General features: G+C 47.9%; 1 protein-coding gene and 1 pseudogene across 1 annotated transcript in view; both read right to left on the bottom strand.

Annotated features, from left to right (window-relative positions):
* Positions 1 to 25,289, bottom strand: part of macf1a (microtubule actin crosslinking factor 1a) — a 246,088-nt gene that overhangs the window by 128,076 nt on the left and 92,723 nt on the right. The window contains 2 exon segments of the mRNA XM_065020508.1: positions 14,855 to 14,947; positions 17,725 to 17,802. Coding sequence (XP_064876580.1) covers positions 14,855 to 14,947; positions 17,725 to 17,802 — 171 coding nt within the window.
* LOC135572377 (uncharacterized) lies at positions 1,855 to 3,625 on the bottom strand (annotated as a pseudogene).

The following is a 25,289-nucleotide window of genomic DNA, read 5'->3' as shown; positions in this document are numbered from 1 at the left end:
GGAGATGATAGGGTTGAAGTCATAAATAGCGCTGTACTTCAAGCATTGCTAAGAGCTGCTGGCAAACGCAGTAAAGTACTGTTTGAATGAATGCTTACGAGCCTGCTGCTGCCTCCCACCGCTCAGTCAGACTGCTTTATCAAATATCAAATCATAGACTTAATTATAATAAACACAGAAATAAAATGAATATGGTCAAATCAGGAAACTATCATTTTGAAAACAAAATGTTTATTCTTTCAGTGAAATACGGAACTGTTCCGTATTTTATCTAACGGGGTGGCAACCCTAAGTCTAAATATTGCTGTTACATTGCACAACCTTCAATGTTATGTCATAATTGTGTAAAATTCTAGCAAATTAATTAAGGTCTTTGTTAGGAAGAAATGGTCTTCACACAGTTCGCAACGAGCCAGGTGGCCCAAACTGCTGCATATACCCTGATGAGAATGCACCTTTGTTAAATCACCACCCGTTTGGCAAGTAGGCTGTGACTCGATGATAATTGAAGAGGCACCGCATTGATTATACTCAACGCAGGACAAGCTAGTTAAACTAGTAATATCATCATCGTCCATGTGTAGTTAACTAGTGATTATGTTAAGATTTGTTGTTTTTTTATAAAATAAGTTTAATGCTAGCTAGCACCTTAACTTGGCTCCTTGTTGCACTCGCGTGGCTTGTTGCACTCGCGTGGTCAAGCCTGCCACGCAGTCTCCTCATGGATTGCAATGTAATCGGCCATAATCGGCGTCCAAAAATGCAGATTACCGATTGTTATGAAAACTTGAAAATCGGCTATGATTAAATCGGACATGCCGATTAATCGGTCGACCTCTAGAGGCGATATTTGGATAGTTGATGGGGAGAGGGAACGAGACGGACAAAATACACCAAATACACAAAACGAGAGAAAGAGAGCGAGTGGGAGGGACATAAGGTGTTAGGAATCCCCCTCTGGGGCTCGATGCAGCAGTACAGTGTTGATGAATGCGCATCTGAAAACCCTATTTATTCAGATATCTGACATCGCCAAAAAGGCAGCCGTCACGTACCCACCCCCACACCCACACACTCGAGAAAGAGACAGACGTATTGATCGCTACCTGGCTAAAACACTCGTAAACGGGAGCCTTTGTGGAGACCGGGCTCTAAGCAACTGTGCGTGTGGGTCTTGCTTTCCCTGTGACACAGTACCACGCATCAAATGAGACACACAGGCCCAAAGGCAACATAGCATCATAATATACTGACGACTGGGCGCTACAGGTCGGCAGCCAAGAAGGCAGTTTTCTGCTGTCAATGAAAAGCACTTTGAGCAGGTCTAGATCAACTAACTACAATTATCAACAGAGGTTCTTATTGGTAACAACAGTAAAAGGGTCACCAGCAACTGTGGGGTCAAAGGCCTACACTACAGTAGGCATAGAAATAGAATTACTTGACATTGTGTGAGCCGTATGATTTCATAAAACAATCATTGCAAAATAACAAGTTACAGTATGCTGTCAGGAACCCTGCCATTTAAGGGGGAAAAAAACACACACAGTCAGAAGTAACAGAGGAAAGAGTGGGTGGTGTGAGGAAAACAACGAGTGATGGAGAGAAAGACAGAGAGGGAAAGAAAGAGAGAAAAGGGGAGAGATACAGAGAAGGTCTGCGCTGTGCTGATTAGGCTCTGGAGACGGACTCCGGAAGGATGAGGAGATGCAGAGACCCACACAGAGACCCACACAGAGAAAGACACAAATGTACAAAGGATCTCTCTCAGGCAAAGATGTATGTAAAAGGGCAACACACATTCAGAAATATGCTCTACTGGCCTGATCCTGGACAAGTCCCCACATATGTAGCCTACATTTCCATGAGTAAAAGAGAGCGAGTGAAAAAAAAAAGGAAAGAGAGAAAAATGCTCCTGACCTGAGGGAACTGCTTTGTGGTGACCTGGGGTGGAGATAGAGGACTGTCAGTTGCAGAGTCCAGTCCCTCTCTGGAGCTTTCCCAGTCTATCTGGGTGGCGCCCCCTGCCTCTGGGGAGGTTAGTGGCAGGTCGCTGGCATAGCCAGAGGACAGAGGGTCCTGTACCGAGGGTCCCTCGACTTTTGTAGCTTCCTGGGTCTCCATAAGGTTGGTTGTCATATTGAGACCTGAGGTGTCCATTTTGGGTCTCCTTTGGGTCAAGCCAACCCTGCTTAGCTGGGTCGCTCCCCCAGTCTCTGGGGAGGTGCGGGGCAGATCGCTGGCATAGGCAGAGGAAAGAGGGTTCTGTATTAATAGTCCCTCTTGGACCTGTGCTGGTTTATCCAGACTGAGTTCCTTGACTTTTGTGGTTTCCTGGGTCCCCATAAGGAAAGTGGTCCTGGCATCCATTTTGGCTCTCCTGCTGTCTTCCTCAGAAAGACGTACTTTGAGGATGTTTCCAGTCACAGGGGATGCGGCTGGAGGTTCGGCACATACCTCTACTTCTACCTCTTTGTCATGGTAACTGTCCCCTCTCCAAACCGGGGACCCAAAGTCACTGGGGTAGACTGTCCTCACAACACACAGCCGGCCCTCCACCTCACGAATGTGGACCACCCCTTTGTGCTCCTTTGACAAAGGGTTGTTAAAAGCAACCCCCAGCATCCCTGCTGGCCCACCCCCACCCTCATCCTCCACCTCCTCTTTCTCCTTTTCTCCTTTTTTCCCCAGTTCCCTCTCCTTCTTGGGTCTTCGTATACAAGGCCTCTCCAGGACCCCTTGTTCTCGCTCCCTGACTTTGCAGACTCGACCCCCACCAGGGGTGGTGTGCACCTGGGATGGGAAAGTTGGGTCAGGGTTATCTGGGGTGGGGGTGGGGTCCTCACTGGGTTGCCCTTGGCTGCTTGGGGCCTCTATGGCACTGCTCATCCCCCCTTCCTCACTCCCAGCTCCGGGGTAGGACAGCCTTCTCCACACTGGGCTTGGCTCAGGGGACAGTTCCAGCACTCTGCTTCCCCCCAACCCCCCCATGCTGTCACTCGTGGAGTCCGTACAGAGAGCACTGGGAAGGGGCTGCCTGGATTGAGTTTGGACATGAGGCACAGTTAAATTGGTGATTTTGGCTCCGACGTCACTCATAGTGTTGAACGAGGCCGTGGTTGCCTCTGTGACAGTGCCTTTGTCCTCTTCCTCTTCATCCTCTTCCTCCGGTATGTTGCTTATCCTTACGCTTTCCACCTCCGAGCCGACCGACGACCCTCCTTTCTGGCGCTTCTTTCCTTTGCGTTTCCGCCGGAAGCGGAGGCGCCGTTTGGGGTTGGGGGACAGTGGGGGAAGCCGTGTCCTCCCTCCCGAGGAGGCCTCACACAGCCCATAGAGCTTCCCATCGCAGAGTGAACGACTGAGGGAAGGACAGAGGCAAAAAAAAACTAGAAAGCAAAAAAAAAACAGACACTCAGGTGGACAGGCACACCAGAGTGTGACGGATGAAAGCAATATCAATGTGACACCTGCTCGCGGTGTGACGTTAGTGACAGCAGGTTTAGCTATGGTTGCTTGCCAGGAGTACAGAAAGTGACAATGACGAGACGGGATGTGGGCTCTCGTCACCTTCTCATAGGGTCTGGTTGAGTCCACCGGGCCGAGGTGCTTGCTGCAGGCTTGCGTGTCACAGCTCTCGTCTGTCCGTAGGTGCTCCTCTCCCCCGCCTTCCCTCCCCCTCTCTTTGCAGCTGTTGCCTCACCTCACCTAGGCAACACCGCTGTCAGCCCAGTCTCTACGGGCAGGTCACGGACGTCCCAGCACTAACGTCAAGGACACCGAGGCAGAAACATGTCAGTAGGCTCAGCACAGCGTACGAGAAAATAGATTTGGCTTCAGGCTTTAGTCGTTCATTCCTTCAAAGTTTGGCAGGTGAGAACGAAAGTCAACGTGGCTCATACATACTACATGTTGAACGAGGCTTGGAGAGTCTGATGTGTGAGACGGTGAGTCAGAGCACTGCAGCGTCCTCTTCAGCGCATCAGTCGTTTCACACAGACAGCGTCGGCGTGTGCGGGAGAGAAGTCCACGGGGTCTATGGCGTTGCCTGCGATGGAATCCGTCCTCGTCTCATATCTGCAATTCCTCAGAGTGTGAGACGCGAGGGAGCTGCAGTGCAGACACACATCGTCTGACAAACACACACACACACACACACTCACACATGCAATGTGTCTGACTCGGTGCACATCATCGCAGTCGCTCGGCAGCGGAATAAAACAATCCAATATATCACATGCTCTGCTTCCGCCATCCTGCACACACGCAGTTTGTTGGTCATTTGTTTCCCCTGTCGTTCCGGGGGTACTGTAATCCACGTACTTTATCCAGGCTCGCCTCCAGGTATCCACAATCATATATTATTAATACCTCTCCGCTCCTGCGATAATGTTATGGCTGTCAGCGCCGTAACAGCCAACAACAGTCATCGTAGTAGAAGTGGAGATAGCATTAGCTCTGCGGTAGCCGGTGGAGTCCCATTCTGCCGAGACAGCGTGCTAAAATCCACCATCCAGATTGGTGGTGGGTAATAGTGGACAGTCAGCCAATACTCTGACCGGCTGTTAACTCAAATCAGAGCCTCGACGGCGGCGACTCGGACTCCTCGCCACTCTCCACGATCCCCCCCTGTTCACGGAGTCGCTGCGTCACGTGGCGTTTGCTTTCCTTCGGTTCCCCCGGTTGTTAACCACAGAGAGGTCTCAGTACGAAGGAAACCTACGGGGGCGTTGAACGAGCGTTAAAGCAACGTTACGGTGCTGACTTGAAAGTCTCCAAGTGATACAGGTAACCATGGGACCAGGAAGAGAGGTGAAGAGATCCTGAAAGGTAGGCGTCCCCAATCCTTCAATGATTACCAATCACACATTGCATTAGGAGTGGTAAGATACCTGCAGCGTGGTCTCATAGAAAATCCAGACAACTCGGGAAGCTGGTAGTGGTTCCTGTAGCTGTGTCTCTGGGTGCTTTATCAGGTTCAAATCCAGAGCACGTTGAGGTAGGGAGTAGAGACCCCACCTTTAGCTTTCCAGACGTCACGTGGCTCCCCCATTGATATACCGGCCTTGATCTTACACACCCCCCTCCCCTCCAACAGAGGATTGCTGGGAGATCGTGCTATCCAGTCACCAACCCCTCAGTCCATCTCCAACCTTAGAACTGTCCGTCATCCAGGCAGGCTTTTTCAGTCATCCCTGCTGACAGTCTTCAACACTGCTCTAGTACACCAGTATATAAGCATCCACAATCCTCCAGGTCTCTATGTGTTCCCAGAGTCCACAGGCCGGCATGCAAAGAGGGTCTGGTTGCAGACAGACAGGCGGTTGGTTAAAAAGGCACTCCCTCTAGTTTCCTCTGGTCTGGTTAATGGAATTAGCAGTGGTGGCTGGGCTGGGCTACAGGAGGCGGGGCTACAGGAGGCTGGGTCTAAACTGAGTTCGACTTGGTTAGGGAAGGTCCAGTATCCCCAGCTTTAGCCGTCCTCCTGACGGTGCCTGCAAACGAGCAGCTGACTGGGTAAGGCAGAGGATACGTCCGTTAGGCTGCAGCTCCTTGGTTGGTTATAGAGAGAGATGGAGGAGAGCGGGATCCGAATGAAGGGAGAACAAGGTCCCCGTCAGACAGGCATGGTCGGATTGATCCAATAAACACAGTGTTCCCGGGAGAGTCGCAAAATGTGTGTGTGTGCAGCTGAAGAGAGAGCAAGAGTGTGTGTGTGTGCCTGCAGGGCTGGGCGATCCTCCAATCAGCTGTGTGTGTAAGAATCCTGCGTGTGTATGTGTGAGCCGAGGTCTGTAGATCCAGGGGAAACCGGGAGACACAGTAACAGTAGGCAGCCTGTATTCCTCTCTCTGTCGCTGGCTTCTCGTGCTCGTGCACTCCCTCGCTCGCAGGCAAAGAGAAAAGCACTCTATCTTCACAACCTCTGCAGCTCTAGCTCTCTTTCTCCCTCCCTATTTTCTCCTCCTCCTATCCGCTTCCTCATTCCGCCCTCCTCTCGCTCTCTCTCTAGCATACTCTCTACTGCTCTCTTGGTGCGAGACACACACACACTATTTTTTGGGGGGTCCGATACAGATATATTTTTTATATCCTCCATTATAAACTGGCTGGTTCAAGCCCTAAATGCTGATTGGCTGACAGCCGTGGTATATCTGGGGGGGGGGGGGTTGTGATATATGACCAATATACCACGGCTAAGGGCTGTATCTAGGCACTCTGCGATGTGTCGTGGCCACATATACCACACACCCTCGGGCCTTATCGCTTAAATAGACTGTTACAGCAGTGAAAATGAAAAAAGTTCCACTGTTCTACACTGAGTTCTCATAGTGTCATCCAAAATAGCAATTGTCCAAGAAATATGTTTCAGATGTTCATTTCTTACATTGTGACAATAATGACATCATGAGAATGATTAGATAAGCATGATATTTCCTTATTTCATACTATGTATTGAATATCGGTCACTATGTATCCGACACCGATGTATTGGTAAAAAGCCCAATGTCAGCTGTTAAGATCGGTGAACCGATATATCGGTCGGGCTCCACAAAGACACGAGTCAAATGCTTCCCAGGTTGGCCAGCTGCGGCAGAAAAATAAATTGGTGTCGATTCTCTGCAATACCAGAGATCATTAAAGCAAGTTGAAAAAGAGTAAAGAAAGATGCAGGAGAGGAGGGTGTTGAGGAGTTTGGGGAAATGAGGGAGAGAATGAAGGAGAGGAGGGTGTTGAGGAGTTTGGGGAAATGAGGGAGAGAATGAAGGAGAGGAGGGTGTTGAGGAGTTTGGGGAAATGAGGGAGAGAATGAAGGAGAGGAGGGTGTTGAGGAGTTTGGGGAAATGAGGGAGAGAATGAAGGAGAGGAGGGTGTTGAGGAGTTTGGGGAAATGAGGGAGAGAATGAAGGAGAGGAGGGTGTTGAGGAGTTTGGGGAAATGAGGGAGAGAATGAAGGAGAGGAGGGTGTTGAGGAGTTTGGGGAAATGAGGGAGAGAATGAAAGAGAGCCTTTGCACCAGTTACAGCTTTTCACACACACACACACACACACACACACACACACACACACACACACACACACTAAACACTCAAATCTCACTGTGCGTGTGGGTGGTAGACAAATGTACGAGCACACAAACACAATCCACATCAAGAAACACACACACACACACACACTAAACACTCAAATCTCACTGTGCGTGTGGGTGGTAGACAACTGTACGAGCACACAAACACAGTCCACATCAAGAAACACACACACACACACACACACGGACCTGAGTCAGTGTACGGCAGCGTAGAGATCTACCCACAGACCCAAAATAAATCCCATTGCAAACATAAACACATAGTATTCTCCAGGGATGGTAGATCAGCTACTTGTAGAGTCCAATCCACAGCTCTCCCATTACCTCCACAGTGGAAAACAGACAATAAGACCTGCAATCAGGTCTCTGAGGCCTTCCCCATGGATATATGATGTGCTGGAAGCACATCAAACTACTAATTAACTACCTGAAAGCTGTCACATTTACGATGCAATTCTTTCTACCACAACATAATTAGCATTTAGAGAATGTAGGTATTGTGTTGAAAAGCTGATTTCAGGTTGGTTTTGATGTTTCACCCTCTAAATGATGGAGGTTAGGCGGTTTATAGTAATGACCTCGACTAACCTGCACATTGACTCGGTACCGTACCCCCTGTGTATAGCTTCGTTATTGTTATGTCATTTTGTTCTGTTACTTTTAGTTGATTTTATATATTTTTTTAAAACTTTAGTTTATTTACTAAATATTTTCTTTACTCTATTTCTTCAATTGTATTGTTGGTTAAGGGCTTGTAAAGTAAGCATTTCATGGGAAGGTCTACACCGGTTGTATTCGGCGCATGTGACTAATAAAATTTGATTTGCACAAATTAAAAGAGCCAGGCCAGAGTGGATTAGCCAATCGCATGCAGCCACAGCTCAGGGAGAGGCGGGGTTTGTGAGAGGGATGGGGTGTTGTTGGCTGAGAGCATTGTTAGTGCGCAGGGTCATCTGAAGCTAGGACAACTGGTGACCCCTAGTGGTGAAAGTGAGGAGCTGCAGCCAACCTTGAACCACTGTTGCATCAGGGTAAATTATGTGTACTGAATTTACATAGCGCTATACACTTTTCAATAATATAGGTAGGTCACAAACATGTGCAATGATCCATATAGTATACTACGAGGCTTGTCCCCAGAATATATTGTTGTAAAACACAACACCTTTTGGGGAAGGTGTCCTTTTGAATTAATTAATTTTATTTAACTAGGCAAGTCAGTTAAGAACAAATTCTTATTTTCAATGACAGAGACAACTATTATCTGTTAGGGGAGTGAACATCATAGCCAAACATTGACTTCAACTGATGGATTAAGTACCAAGTAGAGGACAACTGCCAGACATTGCTGCCTTGAGGGCTGGAGCAGGGCTGAGTCTCTAAAATTGAATTGAAGTGGCTGGTGTTGAGAAGCACCGCTGAGACAGCAACTTGTCTCGCCTGCAGTCGGAGAGAATGCTTTGCTAACGTGACACATCTTTGAAATAATGAAGGACTGGTCTTAACTAGACATGACAGAGTGTGGAGTCATAGGCCTGTGGTTCTACCCCTGACAACAGAGCTTCGTCCAATGACGAATTCTCCTTTTGGCGCCTGACAGAGTCCTCCAATCAGCAGTGAACTTTAGGGGGACAGTTTCCTGGAATAACTTCCCTCCCTACTTTCTGGCCATGCAGTGTTTCCTGACCCCACATTTTACCTACTAAAACCAAACCCGAAATCCTTGCCTGTAATCATTACAATAAATGAATATGTGCTTTTTAACATGCCATCTGGTGACTCCCAGAGACATTGTTGCTCCTTGCAAATCCCAGGTCATAATGTGCTGTTCAGACTTTTTACCCATGTCCACATATGTAACCCCCCCCCCCCCGTCTACATTAAGTTGATGTACTCTCGTCTCACTATGACACTGTGCAGTCTGTCTCAGTGTCCTCGGTCTTAACAGGGACCTGGGCTGGCTGCACTGACCCTTCTAGCAACAACTCTTTGGGACTCGTACACTCCATTGGATTTCTTCACATTCTATTGTGTCACAAAGTGGAATCAATTGCAATTTGTCAACACAAAACACTAACATGATTTAAAGATGAACACAAATTCAATAACTCGAATATAGTATTCATCTCCCTGAGTCGACACATGTTAGAAAACCCTTTGTCGTCGGTTACAGCTGTGAGTCTTCCTGGGTAATTCTCAGAGCTTTGCTCACCTGGATTGTACAATACTTGCCTATTATTCTTTTCAAAATTCTTTAAGTTCTATCAAGAAGTTGAGGATCATGGCTAGAAAACTATTTATACCACTTGCCATAGATACATTTTTAAGCAGATTGAAGTCAAACTGTAACTCGGCCACTCAGGAACATTCAGTGTCACCCTGGTAAGCAACTCCAGCGTAGATTTGGCCTTGTTTTGTAGGTTACTGTCCTGCTGAAAAGGTGAATTTCTCTCCCAGTCTTCTGGTGTAATGCAGACTGAACCAGGATTTCATCCAGGTTTTTTTCCTGTGCTTCGCTTGATTAAGTTTATGTTCATCCTGAAAAACTCTCCAGTATTTGCTGATGTCAAGCATACCCATAACATGATGCAGCCAGCACCACCACGCTTGATAATAAAGAGGCAGTTAACTCAGTGATGTGTTGGATTTGCCCCGAATAGAATGCTTTGCATTTTAGGTCAGAAAGTGTATGTATACCTTCACTGTTATTTTTAATTCTCAGTATTACTTTAGTGCCTTGTTGCATACAAGTATACAAGATGTATGTTTTGGAATATTTTTCTGGATGTATATTTGTATTCTTCTCACTCTGTCATTTAAGTCATTATTGTGGAGCCACTACAATGTTGTTGATTCATCCTCAGTTCACTCCCATCACAGCCATTGAACTCTGTAGCGGTTTTTAAAAATTCACCAATGGCCTCGTGGTGACATCCCTGTGACATCCTTCCTGTCCTGCAGCTCTGCTCAGGAGGACGACTGCATCTTTGATGGTTTAATACATCATCCACAGCATAATTATTAACTTGACCATGCTTAAAAAAAAGAGATATTCAATGTCTGATTTGTTATGGTTGCTACCCATCTACCAATCACGACCCTTCTTTATGAGGCTTTCGAAAAGCTCCCTGGTGTTTATCGTTGAATCTGTGCTTGGAATCCAATTTCATCCATGCTGAATCACAACTGGCCCGTGATTGGGAGTCCCATAGGGTGGCGCACAATTGGCCCAGCGTCGTCCGGATTTGGCCGGTGTAGGCTGTCATTGTAAATAAGAATTTGTTCTTAACTGACTTTTTCAAATTCAACCCTTGATTGAGGGACATTACAGACGTACAGTAGGTATGGGGGACAGAGGTTTAGTCGTTCAAAGATCATGTCAACCCCTGTTATTTCACACAGAGTGAGTCCATGTTACTTATGTGATGTAAGCCAATTTTACTCCTGAACTAATTCAGGCTTGCCTAAACAAAGGGGGTGATTACTTAATGACCATTTTTCATTCAACACACACACACACACACACGCACGCACACAGTTGAAGTCGTACATTTACATACACTTAGGTTGGAGTCATTAAAACTCGTTTTTCCACCACTCCACAAATTTCTTCTTAACAAACTATAGTTTTGGCAAGTCGGTTAGGACATCTACGTTGTGTATGACACATGTCATTTTTCCAACAATTGTTTACAGACAGATTTCACTTATAATTCACTACATAACAATTCCAGTGGGTTTGAAGTTTACATACACTAAGTTGACTGTGCCTTTAAACAGCTTGGAAAATTCCAGAAAATGTCATGGCTTTAGAAGCTTCTAATAGACTAATTGACATAATTTGAGTCAATTGGAGGTGTACCTGTGGATGTATTTCAAGGCCTACCTTCAAACTCAGTGCCTCTTTGCTTGACATCATGGGGAAATCAAAAAGAATTCAGCCAAGATCTCAGAAACAAAATTGTAGACAAGTCTGGTTCATCCTTGGGAGCAATTTCCAAACACCTGAAGGTACCATGTTCATCTGTACAAACAATAGTACGCAAGTATAAACACCATGGGACCACGCAGCTGTCATACCTCTCAGGAAGGAGACGCGTTCTGTCTCCTAGAGATTAACGTACTTTGGTGCGAAAAGTGCAAATCAATCCCAGAACAACAGCAAAGGACCTTGTGAAGATGCTGGAGGAAACAGGTACAAAAGTATTTATATCCACAGTAAAATGAGTCCTATATCGACATAACCTGAAAAGCCGCTCAGCAAGGAAGAAGCCACTGCTCCAAAACCACCATAAAGTACAGACTACGGTTTGCGTCTGCACATGGGGACAAAGATCGTACTTTTGGAGAAATGTCCTCTGGTCCGATGAAACAAAAATAGACCTGTTTGGCATTAATGTCCATCATTATGTTTGGAGGAAAAAGGGGGAGGCTTGCAAGCCGAAGAACACAATCCCAACCGTGAAGCACGGAGGTGGCAGCATCATGTTGTGGGGGTGCTTTGCTGCAGGAGGGACTGGTGCACTTCACAAAATAGATGGCATCATGAGGAAAGAAAATGATGTGGATATATTGAGCAACATCTCAAGACATCAGTCAGGAAGTTAAAGCTTGGTTGCAAATGGGTCATCCAATTCGGACCCACTGGGAATGTGATGAAAGAAATAACACCTGAAATAAATCACTCTATCATTCTGACGTTTCACATTCTTAAAATAAAGTGGTGATCCTAACTGACCTGAGACAGGGAATTCTTTACGAGGATTAAGTATCAGGAATTGTGAAAAACTGAGTTTAAATGTATTTGGCGGAGGTAGATGTAAACTTCAACTGTATATATACATATACGCACATATATACAGTTGAAGTTGGAGGTTTACATACACCGTAGCCAAATTTATCCATCCAGAGCATCCCAAAAATGCTCAATGAGTGACACATCCTGGTGAGTATACAGGCCATGGAAGAACTGGGACATTTTCAGCTTCTCATAATTGTGTACAGATCCTTGCGACACGGGCCGTGAGTTATTATGCTGATACATGAGGTGATGGCGGCGGATGAATGGCACGACAATGGGCCTCAGGATCTCGTCACGGTTTCGCTGTGCATTCAAATTGCCATCTATAAAATGCAATTGTGTTTGCTGTCCGTAGCTTAAGCCTGCCCATACCATAACCCACTGCCACCCTGGGTCACTCTGTTCACAACGTTGTCATCAGCAAACCGTTCGCCTACACTCAGCCATATACGCTGTCAGCAATCTGCCCGGTACAGTTGAAACCGGGATTCCTCCGTGAAGAGCACACTTCTCCAGCGTGCCAGTGGCCATCGAAGTTGGGCATTTGCCCACTGAAGTCGGTTACGACGCCGAACTGCAGTCAGGTCAAGACTCTGGTGAGGATGACGAGCTCAGCTTCCCTGAGACAGTGAGTTTTTGCAGAAATTCTCCGGTTGTTCACACACACAGTTTCATCAGCTATAAAAAGGTGGCTGGTCTCGGACAAACCCTAGCGTGGTTACACATGGTCTACGGTTGTGAGGCCGGTTGTTCACACACACAGTTTCATCAGCTATAAAAAGGTGGCTGGTCTCGGACGAACCCTAGCGTGGTTACACATGGTCTACGGTTGTGAGGCCGGTTGAACGTGCGGCAAAATTCTCTAAAACGAGGCTGGCGGTTTATGGTAGAGAAATGAACATTCAATCGTCTAGCAACAGCTCTGGTGGACATTCCTGCAGTCAGCATGCCAATTGCACGCTCCCTCAAAACGGGAGACATCTGTGGCATTGTGTTGCGTGACAAAACTGTACATTTAGAGTGGCCTTTTATTGTCCCCAACACAAGTTGCACCTGTGTAATGATCATGCTGTTTTAATCAGCTTCTTGATATGCCACACCTGTCAGGTGGATGGATTATCGTGGCAGATGAGAAATGCTCACTAACAGGGATGTAAACAAATTTGTGCACAAAATTTTAGAAAAATAATAATGTGTGTGTATGGAACATTTCTGGGATCTTATATTTCGGCTCATGAAACATGGGACCAACACTTTACATGTTGCGTTTATATTTTTGTTCAGTGTATATAGCCAAGATATCGTTACTCATCGCGTATTTATTCCTCATGTTACTATTTTTCAATTATTTCTCTAATTTTCCCTCTGCGTTGTTGGGAAGGGCTGTGACTTCACTGTTAGTCAACACCTGTAGTTTATGAAGCATGTGACAAATAACATTTGGTTTGATGCAATTTACCCACAACTGTAAAACGACTGCTCTATTCTTCCATCTTCTCTCTTTCATTTCCTCCTCTTCGGTCTCCTTCAGTGCAACAGTAGTTTTCAGCTCCCATTCTGTCCATCAGCACAGAGTTCTCCCCCATCTACCTCTATCCCTCGTTCTGCATCACTTCACCACCCTCCCTCTCCCCCCCGCCCTTTCTCCCCCTGGGCTCACACCATTCTGCTGAATCATGCTGAATGAAGTGGCTGCGTAGTTATGCGGCGTGTCTCCGTGGCAACCTTCTTGCCGGCGTCACCCTGGGAGGTAATATCATCATCATTGCTCTGTTTTGCCCACAGCACATCCTATTGGCCGGGCATGGGAAGTGCAGCTGATTGTACACCTAATAATAAAAGGTTGGTTCCTGAGCTGTCAAAATACTGGCATTGACAAAATGGTGCTCTCATTTCTGTCTTTTTCTACCTTCGATAGAGAAGTTTGACTTCTAAAAAGCAGAACATTTAGTTGAAGATGTATTATTTGTGGATACAGGAAGAGTGGCTTTGGGTTTGCTTGACTGATTAGAGTCCAAACATTCACGCCTGGGTTCCTGAGGCCAGCTGTGTGTGTGTGTGTGTGTGTGTGTGTGCGTCCCTCTATGGTGCTAGTGCTTTGGGACCTGACCTACTGCAATGCCCTGCCTGGTGGTTGTTCTCCACCACACACAAGGACATGCCAAGGTAAACTATGTGACACACACAGCCACTCGTATCCATCTATTAAACACTGCTACGAGTGTCTTTAAAATTAACACGTGCCAAACACCAAACCAGAGCCTTATGAGGCTTCCCTAGAGTTGTCTCTGCAACAAACAGGTCGGCACAGCATCTACAGACAAAGCAAGTCAAGTAAACTCCCACACCGGCAAGATGGACTAAAGACTTCTAAATCTAGTCTGCTCCTGGCAGAGAACTCTCTAGCTGTGCCCAAACACACCCAATACTACAGTAGAGGACGTGGCTGAGAGATCGGTATCCACCATTAGCTCTTAGGGTTGTCACCAACTCGGTCTTTAAGTGATTGGAACCAGACTGCAGGCCACAACGGACCGAGGCCGGGAGAACTAGCCTAAATAATAAATGACTGTCTTTAGCCCATATGGACAGAGAGGTCGCCGAAAACAGCGGCATCACTAACACGTCACGAGGTGGGAATTATGATGATTTGTAGAACTGTAAACTCTATTTGGAAAAAAGTGCTGTTATTAAAAAGTGATTTGGTTGCAGGGCAGACTGGCAAACCAACCAGAGATTAGCCACAACATAGAAATCTGACGTTTTTATTGATTCATTTTCATTGAACCTTTATTAAACCAGGTAAAGACCCTCGAGGTTAAACACCTCTTATGAGGTGGACCTGGCCAGAGGTCAACAGGAAGTAGCCAGCGTGCCAAGTACACAACCCAAAAACACAACCCAAAACAATGGAGCAGGGTGGCAAACCGCAACATAGAACTAGAACACAGAGCAGCACAGACCTGGAAGTGCAGGATGATGGTCCAGATGAGGCCCAGTGTCAGCTTGGGGTTGCCGTCTGTGATGTCATCGTTCCGGATGTTCACCAGTTTGACCTGGAACGTGTAGAACGGGAGGATTTAAACGCCAGGCCTAGTGGTGAACTAAAGCATTGACCTGGAAGGTGTAGAACGGGAGGATTTAAACGCCAGGCCTAGTGGTGAACTAAAGCATTGACCTGGAACGTGTAGAACGGGAGGATCTAAACGCCAGGCCTAGTGGTGAACTAAAGCGTTGACCTGGAACGTGTAGAACGGGAGGATTTAAACGCCAGGCCTAGTGGTGAACTAAAGCGTTGACCTGGAACGTGTAGAACGGGAGGATCTAAACGCCAGGCCTAGTGGTGAACTAAAGCGTTGACCTGGAACGTGTAGAACGGGAGGATCTAAACGCCAGGCCTAGTGGTGAACTAAAGCGTTGACCTGGAACGTGTAGAACGGGAGGATCTAAACGCCAGGCCTAGTGGTGAACTAAAGCGTTGACCTGGAACGTGTAGAACGGGGGAGGATTTAAACGCCAGGCCTAGTGGTGAACTAAAGCGTTGACCTGGAACGTGTAGAACGGGAGGATCTAAACGCCAGGCCTAGTGGTGAACTAAAGCATTGACCTGGAACGTGTAGAACGGGAGGATCTAAACGCCAGGCCTAGTGGTGAACTAAAGCGTTGACCTGGAAGGTGTAGAACGGGAGGATCTAAACGCCAGGCCTAGTGGTGAACTAAAGCGTTGACCTGGAACGTGGAGAACGGGAGGATTTAAACGCCAGGCCTAGTGGTGAACTAAAGCATTGACCTGGAACGTGTAGAACGGGAGGATTTAAACGCCAGGCCTAGTGGTGAACTAAAGCATTGACCTGGAACATTGTGTAGAACGGGAGGATTTAAACGCCAGGCCTAGTGGTGAACTAAAGCATTGACCTGGAACGTGTAGAACGGGAGGATTTAAACGCCAGGCCTAGTGGTGAACTAAAGCATTGACCTGGAACGTGTAGAACGGGAGGATTTAAACGCCAGGCCTAGTGGTGAACTAAAGCATTGACCTGGAACGTGTAGAACGGGAGGATTTAAACGCCAGGCCTAGTGGTGAACTAAAGCATTGACCTGGAACGTGTAGAACGGGAGGATTTAAACGCCAGGCCTAGTGGTGAACTAAAGCATTGACCTGGAACGTGTAGAACGGGAGGATTTAAACGCCAGGCCTAGTGGTGAACTAAAGCGTTGACCTGGAACGTGTAGAACGGGAGGATCTAAACGCCAGGCCTAGTGGTGAACTAAAGCATTGACCTGGAACATGTAGAACGGGAGGATTTAAACGCCAGGCCTGGTGGTGAACTAAAGCATTGACCTGGAACGTGTAGAACGGGAGGATTTAAACGCCAGGCCTAGTGGTGAACTAAAGCATTGACCTGGAACGTGTAGAACGGGAGGATTTAAACGCCAGGCCTAGTGGTGAACTAAAGCATTGACCTGGAACGTGTAGAACGGGAGGATTTAAACGCCAGGCCTAGTGGTGAACTAAAGCATTGACCTGGAACGTGTAGAACGGGAGGATTTAAACGCCAGGCCTAGGCCTAGTGGTGAACTAAAGCATTGACCTGGAACGTGTAGAACGGGAGGATCTAAACGCCAGGCCTAGTGGTGAACTAAAGCATTGACCTGGAACGTGTAGAACGGGAGGATTTAAACGCCAGGCCTAGTGGTGAACTAAAGCATTGACCTGGAACGTGTAGAACGGGAGGATTTAAACGCCAGGCCTAGTGGTGAACTAAAGCATTGACCTGGAACGTGTAGAACGGGAGGATTTAAACGCCAGGCCTAGTGGTGAAACTGAAAGCGTTGACCTGGAACGTTGACCTGTAGAACGGGAGGATCTAAACGCCAGGCCTAGTGGTGAACTAAAGCATTGACCTGGAACGTGTAGAACGGGAGGATCTAAACGCCAGGCCTAGTGGTGAACTAAAGCGTTGACCTGGAACGTGTAGAACGGGAGGATTTAAATGCCAGGCCTAGTGGTGAACTAAAGCGTTGACCTGGAACGTGTAGAACGGGAGGATCTTAACGCCAGGCCTAGTGGTGAACTAAAGCTACTAACCATGTGCTCCATGTTATTAACCAGTCATCACATGACTTCTTGCTCACCATTGCAAGATTGAATACTAAAAAGGCTATATTTTTGGTGTGAATAGCCTCCTGAGTCCATCCTGCTTTCACACACCGGTGCACATAAAAGCAATGAAACCAGGAGAGGAAGCCGCTGAAGGCCACGGAGGTGCAGTCCGTGTCAAGTAGAAGCAGGTGTCTAAGACAGAGGTGCAGTCCGTGTCAAGTAGGAGTAGGTGTCTAAGACAGAGGTGCAGTCCGTGTCAAGTAGGAGCAGGTGTCTCTAAGACAGAGGTGCAGTCCGTGTCAAGTAGGAGTAGGTGTCTAAGACAGAGGTGCAGTCCGTGTCAAGTAGGAGTAGGTGTCTAAGACAGAGGTGCAGTCCGTGTCAAGTAGGAGTAGGTGTCTAAGACAGAGGTGCAGCATTGGGCAGTGATGCGTGAGGTGTGACTGTGGTCATCTGGGAGGCCCAGTCATGCAGAGCTGACACATTGGGACAGGGGACCAAGAGAAAGGTCATCTCAATGATTTTATTTATGGATGTGCTTTGCATTTTTTTTTTTTTTTTTAATGGCAAAATAGACCAAACTAAATAAACAAACAAAAATCTATTTCCAACAGCAGACGTCAGAGTGTGGCTTTAGTTCGGCTCAATGTGTATTGCTGAGCGCATGAGTACCTGCTGAAATATTGTGTGGGTTTGAAAGCGGCAGGTGTGTGTGTGTGTCAGTTGTACCTGTCTCTGTTTGAGGAAGTCCAGGGCGATCTGGACATTCTGGAGCCGGTGGAATCGCATGCGACCCTTTTCTCTGGGCTGAAGGGGGGGAAGCACGACAGAGAGAGAGATGAGTATGGGGGGAAAACACGACAGAGAGAGAGATGAGTATGGGGGAAAACACGACAGAGAGAGAGATGAGTGTATGGGGGAAAACACGACAGAGAGAGAGATGAGTGTATGGGGGAAAACACGACAGAGAGAGAGATGAGTGTATGGGGGAAAACACGACAGAGAGAGAGAGAGACGAGTGTATGGGGGAAAACACGACAGAGAGAGAGAGAGACGAGTGTATGGGGGAAAACACGACAGAGAGAGAGAGAGACGAGTGTATGGGGGAAAACACGACAGAGAGAGAGAGAGAGACGAGTGTATGGGGGAAAACACGACAGAGAGAGAGAGAGACGAGTGTATGGGGGAAAACACGACAGAGAGAGAGACGAGTGTATGGGGGAAAACACGACAGAGAGAGAGACGAGTGTATGGGGAAGCACGACAGAGAGAGAGACGAGTGTATGGGGAATGCACGACAGAGAGAGAGACGAGTGTATGGGGGAATGCACGACAGAGAGAGAGATGAGTGTATGGGGGAAACCACGACAGAGAGAGAGATGAGTGTATGGGGGAAAACACGACAGAGAGAGAGATGAGTATGGGGGAAAACACGACAGAGAGAGAGATGAGTATGGGGGAAAACGACGACAGAGAGAGAGATGAGTGTATGGGGGAAAACACGACAGAGAGAGAGATGAGTGTATGGGGGAAAACACGAGAGAGAGAGAGAGATGAGTGTATGGGGGAAAACACGACAGAGAGAGAGAGAGATGAGTGTATGGGGGAAAACACGACAGAGAGAGAGAGACGAGTGTATGGGGGAAAACACGACAGAGAGAGAGAGATGAGTGTATGGGGGAAAACACGACAGAGAGAGAGATGAGTGTATGGGGGAAAACACGACAGAGAGAGATGAGTGTATGGGGGAAAACACGACAGAGAGGACGAGTGTATGGGGAAAACACGACAGACAGAGAGAGAGATGAGTGTATGGGGGGGACAGAGAGAAAGTGTATGGGGGAATGCACGACAGAGAGACAGAGAGAGAGAGAGTGTATGGTATGGGGGAAAACACGACAGAGAGAGAGATGAGTGTATGGGGGAAAACACGACAGAGAGAGAAATGAGTGTATGGGGGAGAGAGAGAGAGATGAGTGTATGGGGGAAAACACGACAGAGAGAGAGATGAGTGTATGGGGGAAAACACGACAGAGAGAGATGAGTGTATGGGGGAAAACACGACAGAGAGAGAAATGAGTGTATGGGGGGGAAAACACGACAGAGAGAGAGATGAGTGTATGGGGGAAAACACGACAGAGAGAGAGATGAGTGTATGGGGGAAAACACGACAGAGAGAGAGAGTGTATGGGGGGAAAGGGACAGAGAGAGATGAGTGTATGGGGGGAAACGACAGAGAGAGATGAGTGTATGGGGGAAACGGGACAGAGAGAGATGAGTGTATGGGGGGAAACGGGAGAGAGAGATGAGTGTATGGGGGGGGGAAACGGGAAACGGGACAGAGAGAGTGTACAGAGAGAGAGATGAGTGTATGGGGGAAAAACGGACAGAGAGAGAGATGAGTGTATGGGGGGAAAACACGACAGAGAGAGATGATGGGGAAAACACGACAGAGAGAGAGTGTATGGGGGAAAACACGACAGAGAGAGAGATGAGTGTATGGGGGAAAACACGACAGAGAGAGAGATGAGTGTATGGGGGAAACGGGACAGAGAGAGAGATGAGTGTATGGGGGAAAACACGACAGAGAGAGAGATGAGTGTATGGGGGGGGAAACGGGACAGAGAGAGAGATGAGTGTATGGGGGGGAAACGGGACAGAGAGAGATGAGTGTATGGGGGAAAACAAAGAGATGAGTGACAGAGAGAGAGATGAGTGTATGGGGGAAACGGGACAGAGAGAGAGATGAGTGTATGGGGGAAAAACGGGACAGAGATGAGTGATGGGGGGGAAACGGGACAGAGAGAGAGATGAGTGTATGGGGGAAACGGGACAGAGAGAGATGAGTGTATGGGGGAAACGGGACAGAGAGAGATGAGTGTATGGGGGAAACGGGACAGAGAGAGAGATGAGTATGGGGGAAAACACGACAGAGAGAGAGATGAGTGTATGGGGGAAAACACGACAGAGAGAGAGATGAGTGTATGTGAGTGTATGGGGGAAAACACGACAGAGAGAGAGATGAGTGTATGGGGAAAACACGACAGAGAGAGAGAGACGAGTGTATGGGGGAAAACACGACAGAGAGAGAGAGAGACGAGTGTATGGGGAAAACACGACAGAGAGAGAGATGATGGGGGAAAACACGACAGAGAGAGACGAGTGTATGGGGGAAAAACGACAGAGAGAGAGATGAGTGTATGGGGGGACAGAGAACGAGTGTATGGGGGAAGCACGACAGAGAGAGAGACGATGGGGACGAGTGTATGGGGGTGACAGAGAGAGAGATGAGTGTATGGGGGGAAACACGACAGAGAGAGAGATGAGTGTATGGGGGAAAACACGACAGAGAGAGAGATGAGTGTATGGGGGAAAACACGACAGAGAGGAGAAAACACGACAGAGAGAGAAATGAGTGTATGGGGGGAAAACACGACAGAGAGAGAGATGAGTGTATGGGGGAAAACACGACAGAGAGAGAGATGAGTGTATGACAGAGAGAGAAATGAGTGTATGGGGGAAACGGGACAGAGAGATGAGAAACGGGACAGAGAGAGATGAGTGTATGGGGGGGAAAACGGGACAGAGAGAGAGATGAGTGTATGGGGGGGGACAGAGAGAGATGAGTGTATGGGGGGGAAACGGGATGTATGGGGGGAAACGGGACAGAGAGATGAGATGAGTGTATGGGGGGAAACGGGACAGAGAGAGATGAGTGTATGGGGGGAAACGGGACAGAGAGAGATGAGTGTATGGGGGAAAAACGGGAGAGGAGAGATGAGTGTATGGGGGAAAAACGACAGAGAGAGAGATGAGTGTATGGGGGACAGAGAGAGAGATGAGTGTATGGGGGAAAACACGACAGAGAGAGAGATGAGTGTATGGGGGGACAGAAAGATGAGTGTATGGGGGGAAACACGACAGAGAGAGATGAGTGTATGGGGGAAACGGGACAGAGAGAGAGATGAGTGTATGGGGGGACAGAGAGAGATGAGTGTATGGGGGGAAACGGGACAGAGAGAGAGATGAGTGTAAACGGGACAGAGAGAGATGAGTGTATGGGGGGAAACGGGACAGAGAGAGATGAGTGTATGGGGGACAGAGAGAGAGATGAGTGTATGGGGGAAAACGGGACAGAGAGAGATGAGATGGGGGGGAAACGGGACAGAGAGAGATGAGTGTATGGGGGAAACGGGACAGAAGAGATGAGTGTATGGGGTATGGGGGATGAGTGTATGGGGGAAACGGGACAGAGAGAGAGATGAGTGTATGGGGGAAACGGGACAGAGAGAGAGATGAGTGTATGGGGGGAACGGGACAGAGAGAGAGATGAGTGTATGGGGGGGACAGAGAGAGAGAGAGTGATGAGTGTGATGTATGGGGGAAACGGGAGATCTTCTCACAATGCTGACCAGTGAGAGAGATATATAAGCCGTGACAAGTGTCGTTCCCAATTCAAAGTGCAGTGAGGGGGGGAAACTACGCCTGGGCCGCTGTAATGGCACGGCATTCTCCTAGAGGGCGCTGTCTTCAACTGTTGTCAAAGACATGCCAACAAGCATCCTCACAGCAGAGCAGGAAACAACCCAGGAAAAACATTCTCCAAACCAGAAAAGGTACATCTGCAAACCATGCTGGTTTAAACAGTCTAATACTTTTCTCAAACACACACACACATTTTCCCCTGCCGCTCTCTCAAAACACACAGTCCTTGGCTGGCTGACTCACACACATTCACTCAGTCAATCACTGACAGTCTGACAGAACACACACACACACACACACACACACACACAGAGAAAAGAAAACACACACAGCAAAGCTGCTAGAATTGCAAGATGCAGGAGTGTGTGTCACAGTGTGCTGTGCTGGGTATAGTCAACGCTGCAGTACCAGTATAGAAGCAGGGTTATGAGGAGCACTCAGGCCAAACAGAGAACTCCATTCAGAGGACGAGAGGTCAGGGGAAGGTCAGGGGGAGAAGAGGCCACAGTTACACAGCCCTAGCCAAGATGCTGACAAAATAAAAACCATGAAAAAAAAAGCCTATTTAACCCTTGAAGGAATGTCTAAGGAGGTTTTGTCTGGTTACCCTGTTGTACTGCTTGTAGTGTGAAAATGTGTGAAAATGCTTGTGTGAGACATGAGACACGTCAGCGTGTAAATGTGTGTCTTAGGATAGAACTTAAATGCACTTCACGCGCATGCAGTCTTAAAACACTATGGGGTGAGGTCAAACGTACTCCCTGAGCTCCATCCTCCACCTCCTCCCCCCCGAGCAAGATGAGCGGGGGAGCTCGGGAGATACACACCCTCCTCAGCGAGGACACGCCCTTGAGCTGCTGCCGTCCAGAGGGGAAGGGGGGATGAGGAGAGAGAGAAGAGTGGATGGAGGATGAAAGAATTGTATGGAGGGATGAAGATGAGGTGATTGTCCAAAAGAAAGAGATCAAAGAGAAAGAGAGCGTGAGAAAGAGGTAGAGCAGGAAGAAATGAAAAATGCAGCTGAGGCAATAATCAAGAAGTAAACTGCTAAGAGGCCACATTTCTGAAAAGCAAGATGAAAAGTTCCTCCCGTACACGCTCTCTCACACACAGCATCTCACACACAGTAGCTCTCTCTCACACACACAGTAGCTCTCTCTCACACACAGTATCTCTCTCACACAGTATCTCTCTCTCACAGTATCTCTCTCTCACACACAGTAGCTCTCTCTCTCACACAGTAGCTCTCTCTCTCACACAGTAGCTCTCTCTCTCTCTCACACAGTAGCTCTCTCTCTAACACAGTAGCCCTCTCTCTAACACACACACAGTAGCTCTCTCTCTAACACACACACAGTAGCTCTCTCTCTAACACACACACAGTAGCTCTCTCTCTAACACACACACAGTAGCTCTCTCTCTCTAACACACACACAGTAGCTCTCTCTCTAACACACACACACAGTAGCTCTCTCTCTAACACACACACACAGTAGCTCTCTCTCTAACACACACACAGTAGCTCTCTCTCTAACACACACACAGTAGCTCTCTCTCTAACACACACACAGTAGCTCTCACACAGTAGCTCTCACACACAGTAGCTCTCTCTCACACAGTAGCTCTCTCACACACAGTAGCTCTCTCACACACAGTAGCTCTCTCACACACACAGTAGCTCTCTCTCACACACAGTAGCGCTCTCTCACACACAGTAGCTCTCTCACACACACAGTATCTCTCTCTCTCACACACACACAGTAGCTCTCTCTCACACACAGTAGCTCTCTCTCACACAGTAGCTCTCTCTCTCTCACACAGTAGCTCTCTCTCTCTCACACAGTAGCTCTCTCTCACACACAGTAGCGCTCTCGCACACACAGTAGCGCTCTCGCACACACAGTAGCTCTCTCTCACACACAGTAGCGCTCTCGCACACACAGTAGCGCTCTCTCTCTCGCACACACAGTAGCGCTCTCTCTCCCGCACACACAGTAGCGCTCTCTCTCTCGCACACACTCTCTCTCTCTCGCACACACTATATCTCTCTCTCTCGCACACACAATCTCTCTCTCTCGCACACACAATCTCTCTCTCTCGCACACACAATCTCTCTCTCTCGCACACACAATCTCTCTCTCTCGCACACACAATCTCTCTCTCTCGCACACACAATCTCTCTCTCTCGCACACACAATCTCTCTCTCTCGCACACAATATCTCTCTCTCTCGCGCACAATATCTCTCTCTCTCGCGCACACAATATCTCTCTCTCTCGCACACAATATCTCTCTCTCTCGCACACAATAGCTCTCTCTCTCGCACACAATAGCTCTCTCTCTCGCACACAATAGCTCTCTCTCTCGCACACAATAGCTCTCTCTCTCGCACACAATAGCTCTCTCTCTCGCACACAATAGCTCTCTCTCTCGCACACAATAGCTCTCTCTCTCGCACACAATAGCTCTCTCTCTCGCACACAATAGCTCTCTCTCTCGCACACAATATCTCTCTCTCTCGCACACAATATCTCTCTCTCGCGCACACAATATCTCTCTCTCGCGCACACAATATCTCTCTCTCGCGCACACAATATCTCTCTCTCGCGCACACAATATCTCTCTCGCGCACACACAATATCTCTCTCTCGCGCACACACAATATCTCTCTCTCGCGCACACACAATATCTCTCTCTCGCGCACACACAATATCTCTCTCCCACACACACACACAATATCTCTCTCCCACACACACACAATATCTCTCTCCCACACACACACAATATCTCTCTCCCACACACACACAATATCTCTCTCCCACACACACACACAATATCTCTCTCTCACACACACACACAATATCTCTCTCTCACACACACACACAATATCTCTCTCTCACACACACACACACACACAATCTCTCTCTCACACACACACACAATATCTCTCTCTCACACACACACAATATCTCTCTCTCACACACACACACAATATCTCTCTCTCACACACACACACAATATCTCTCTCTCACACACACACACACAATATCTCTCTCTCATATACAGTATCTCTCTCTCTCACACACAGCATCTCACTCACACACACAGCATCTCACTCACACACACAGCATCTCACTCACACACACAGCATCTCACTCACACACACAGCATTTCTCACATACACAGCATCTCTCACACACACAGCATCTCTCACACACACAGCATCTCTCACACACACACACACACAGCATCTCTCACTCACACACAGTAGCGCTCTCTCTCACAATATCTCTCTCTCGCACAATATCTCTCTCTCACACACACACAGCCTCTCACACACACACACACACAGCCTCTCACACACACACACACAGCCTCTCACACACACACACACACAGCCTCTCTCACACACACACACAGCCTCTCTCTCACACACACACACAGCCTCTCTCTCACACACACACACAGCCTCTCTCTCACACACACACACAGCCTCTCTCTCACACACACACAGCCTCTCTCTCACACACACACACAGCCTCTCTCTCACACACACACACAGCCTCTCTCTCACACACACACACACAGCCTCTCTCTCACACACACACACAGCCTCTCTCTCACACACACACACAGCCTCTCTCTCACACACACACACAGCCTCTCTCTCACACACACACACAGCCTCTCTCTCACACACACACACACAGCCTCTCTCTCACACACACACAGCCTCTCTCTCACACACACACACAGTCTCTCTCTCACACACACACACACAGTCTCTCTCTCACACACACACACAGTCTC

This window comes from Oncorhynchus nerka, linkage group LG7 (genome assembly GCF_034236695.1).
Source record: "Oncorhynchus nerka isolate Pitt River linkage group LG7, Oner_Uvic_2.0, whole genome shotgun sequence".
Classification (NCBI taxonomy): Eukaryota; Metazoa; Chordata; class Actinopteri; order Salmoniformes; family Salmonidae; genus Oncorhynchus; species Oncorhynchus nerka.
The sequence above is the reverse complement of the archived record's forward strand: the minus strand, read 5'-3'. Positions and strand labels throughout refer to the sequence as shown.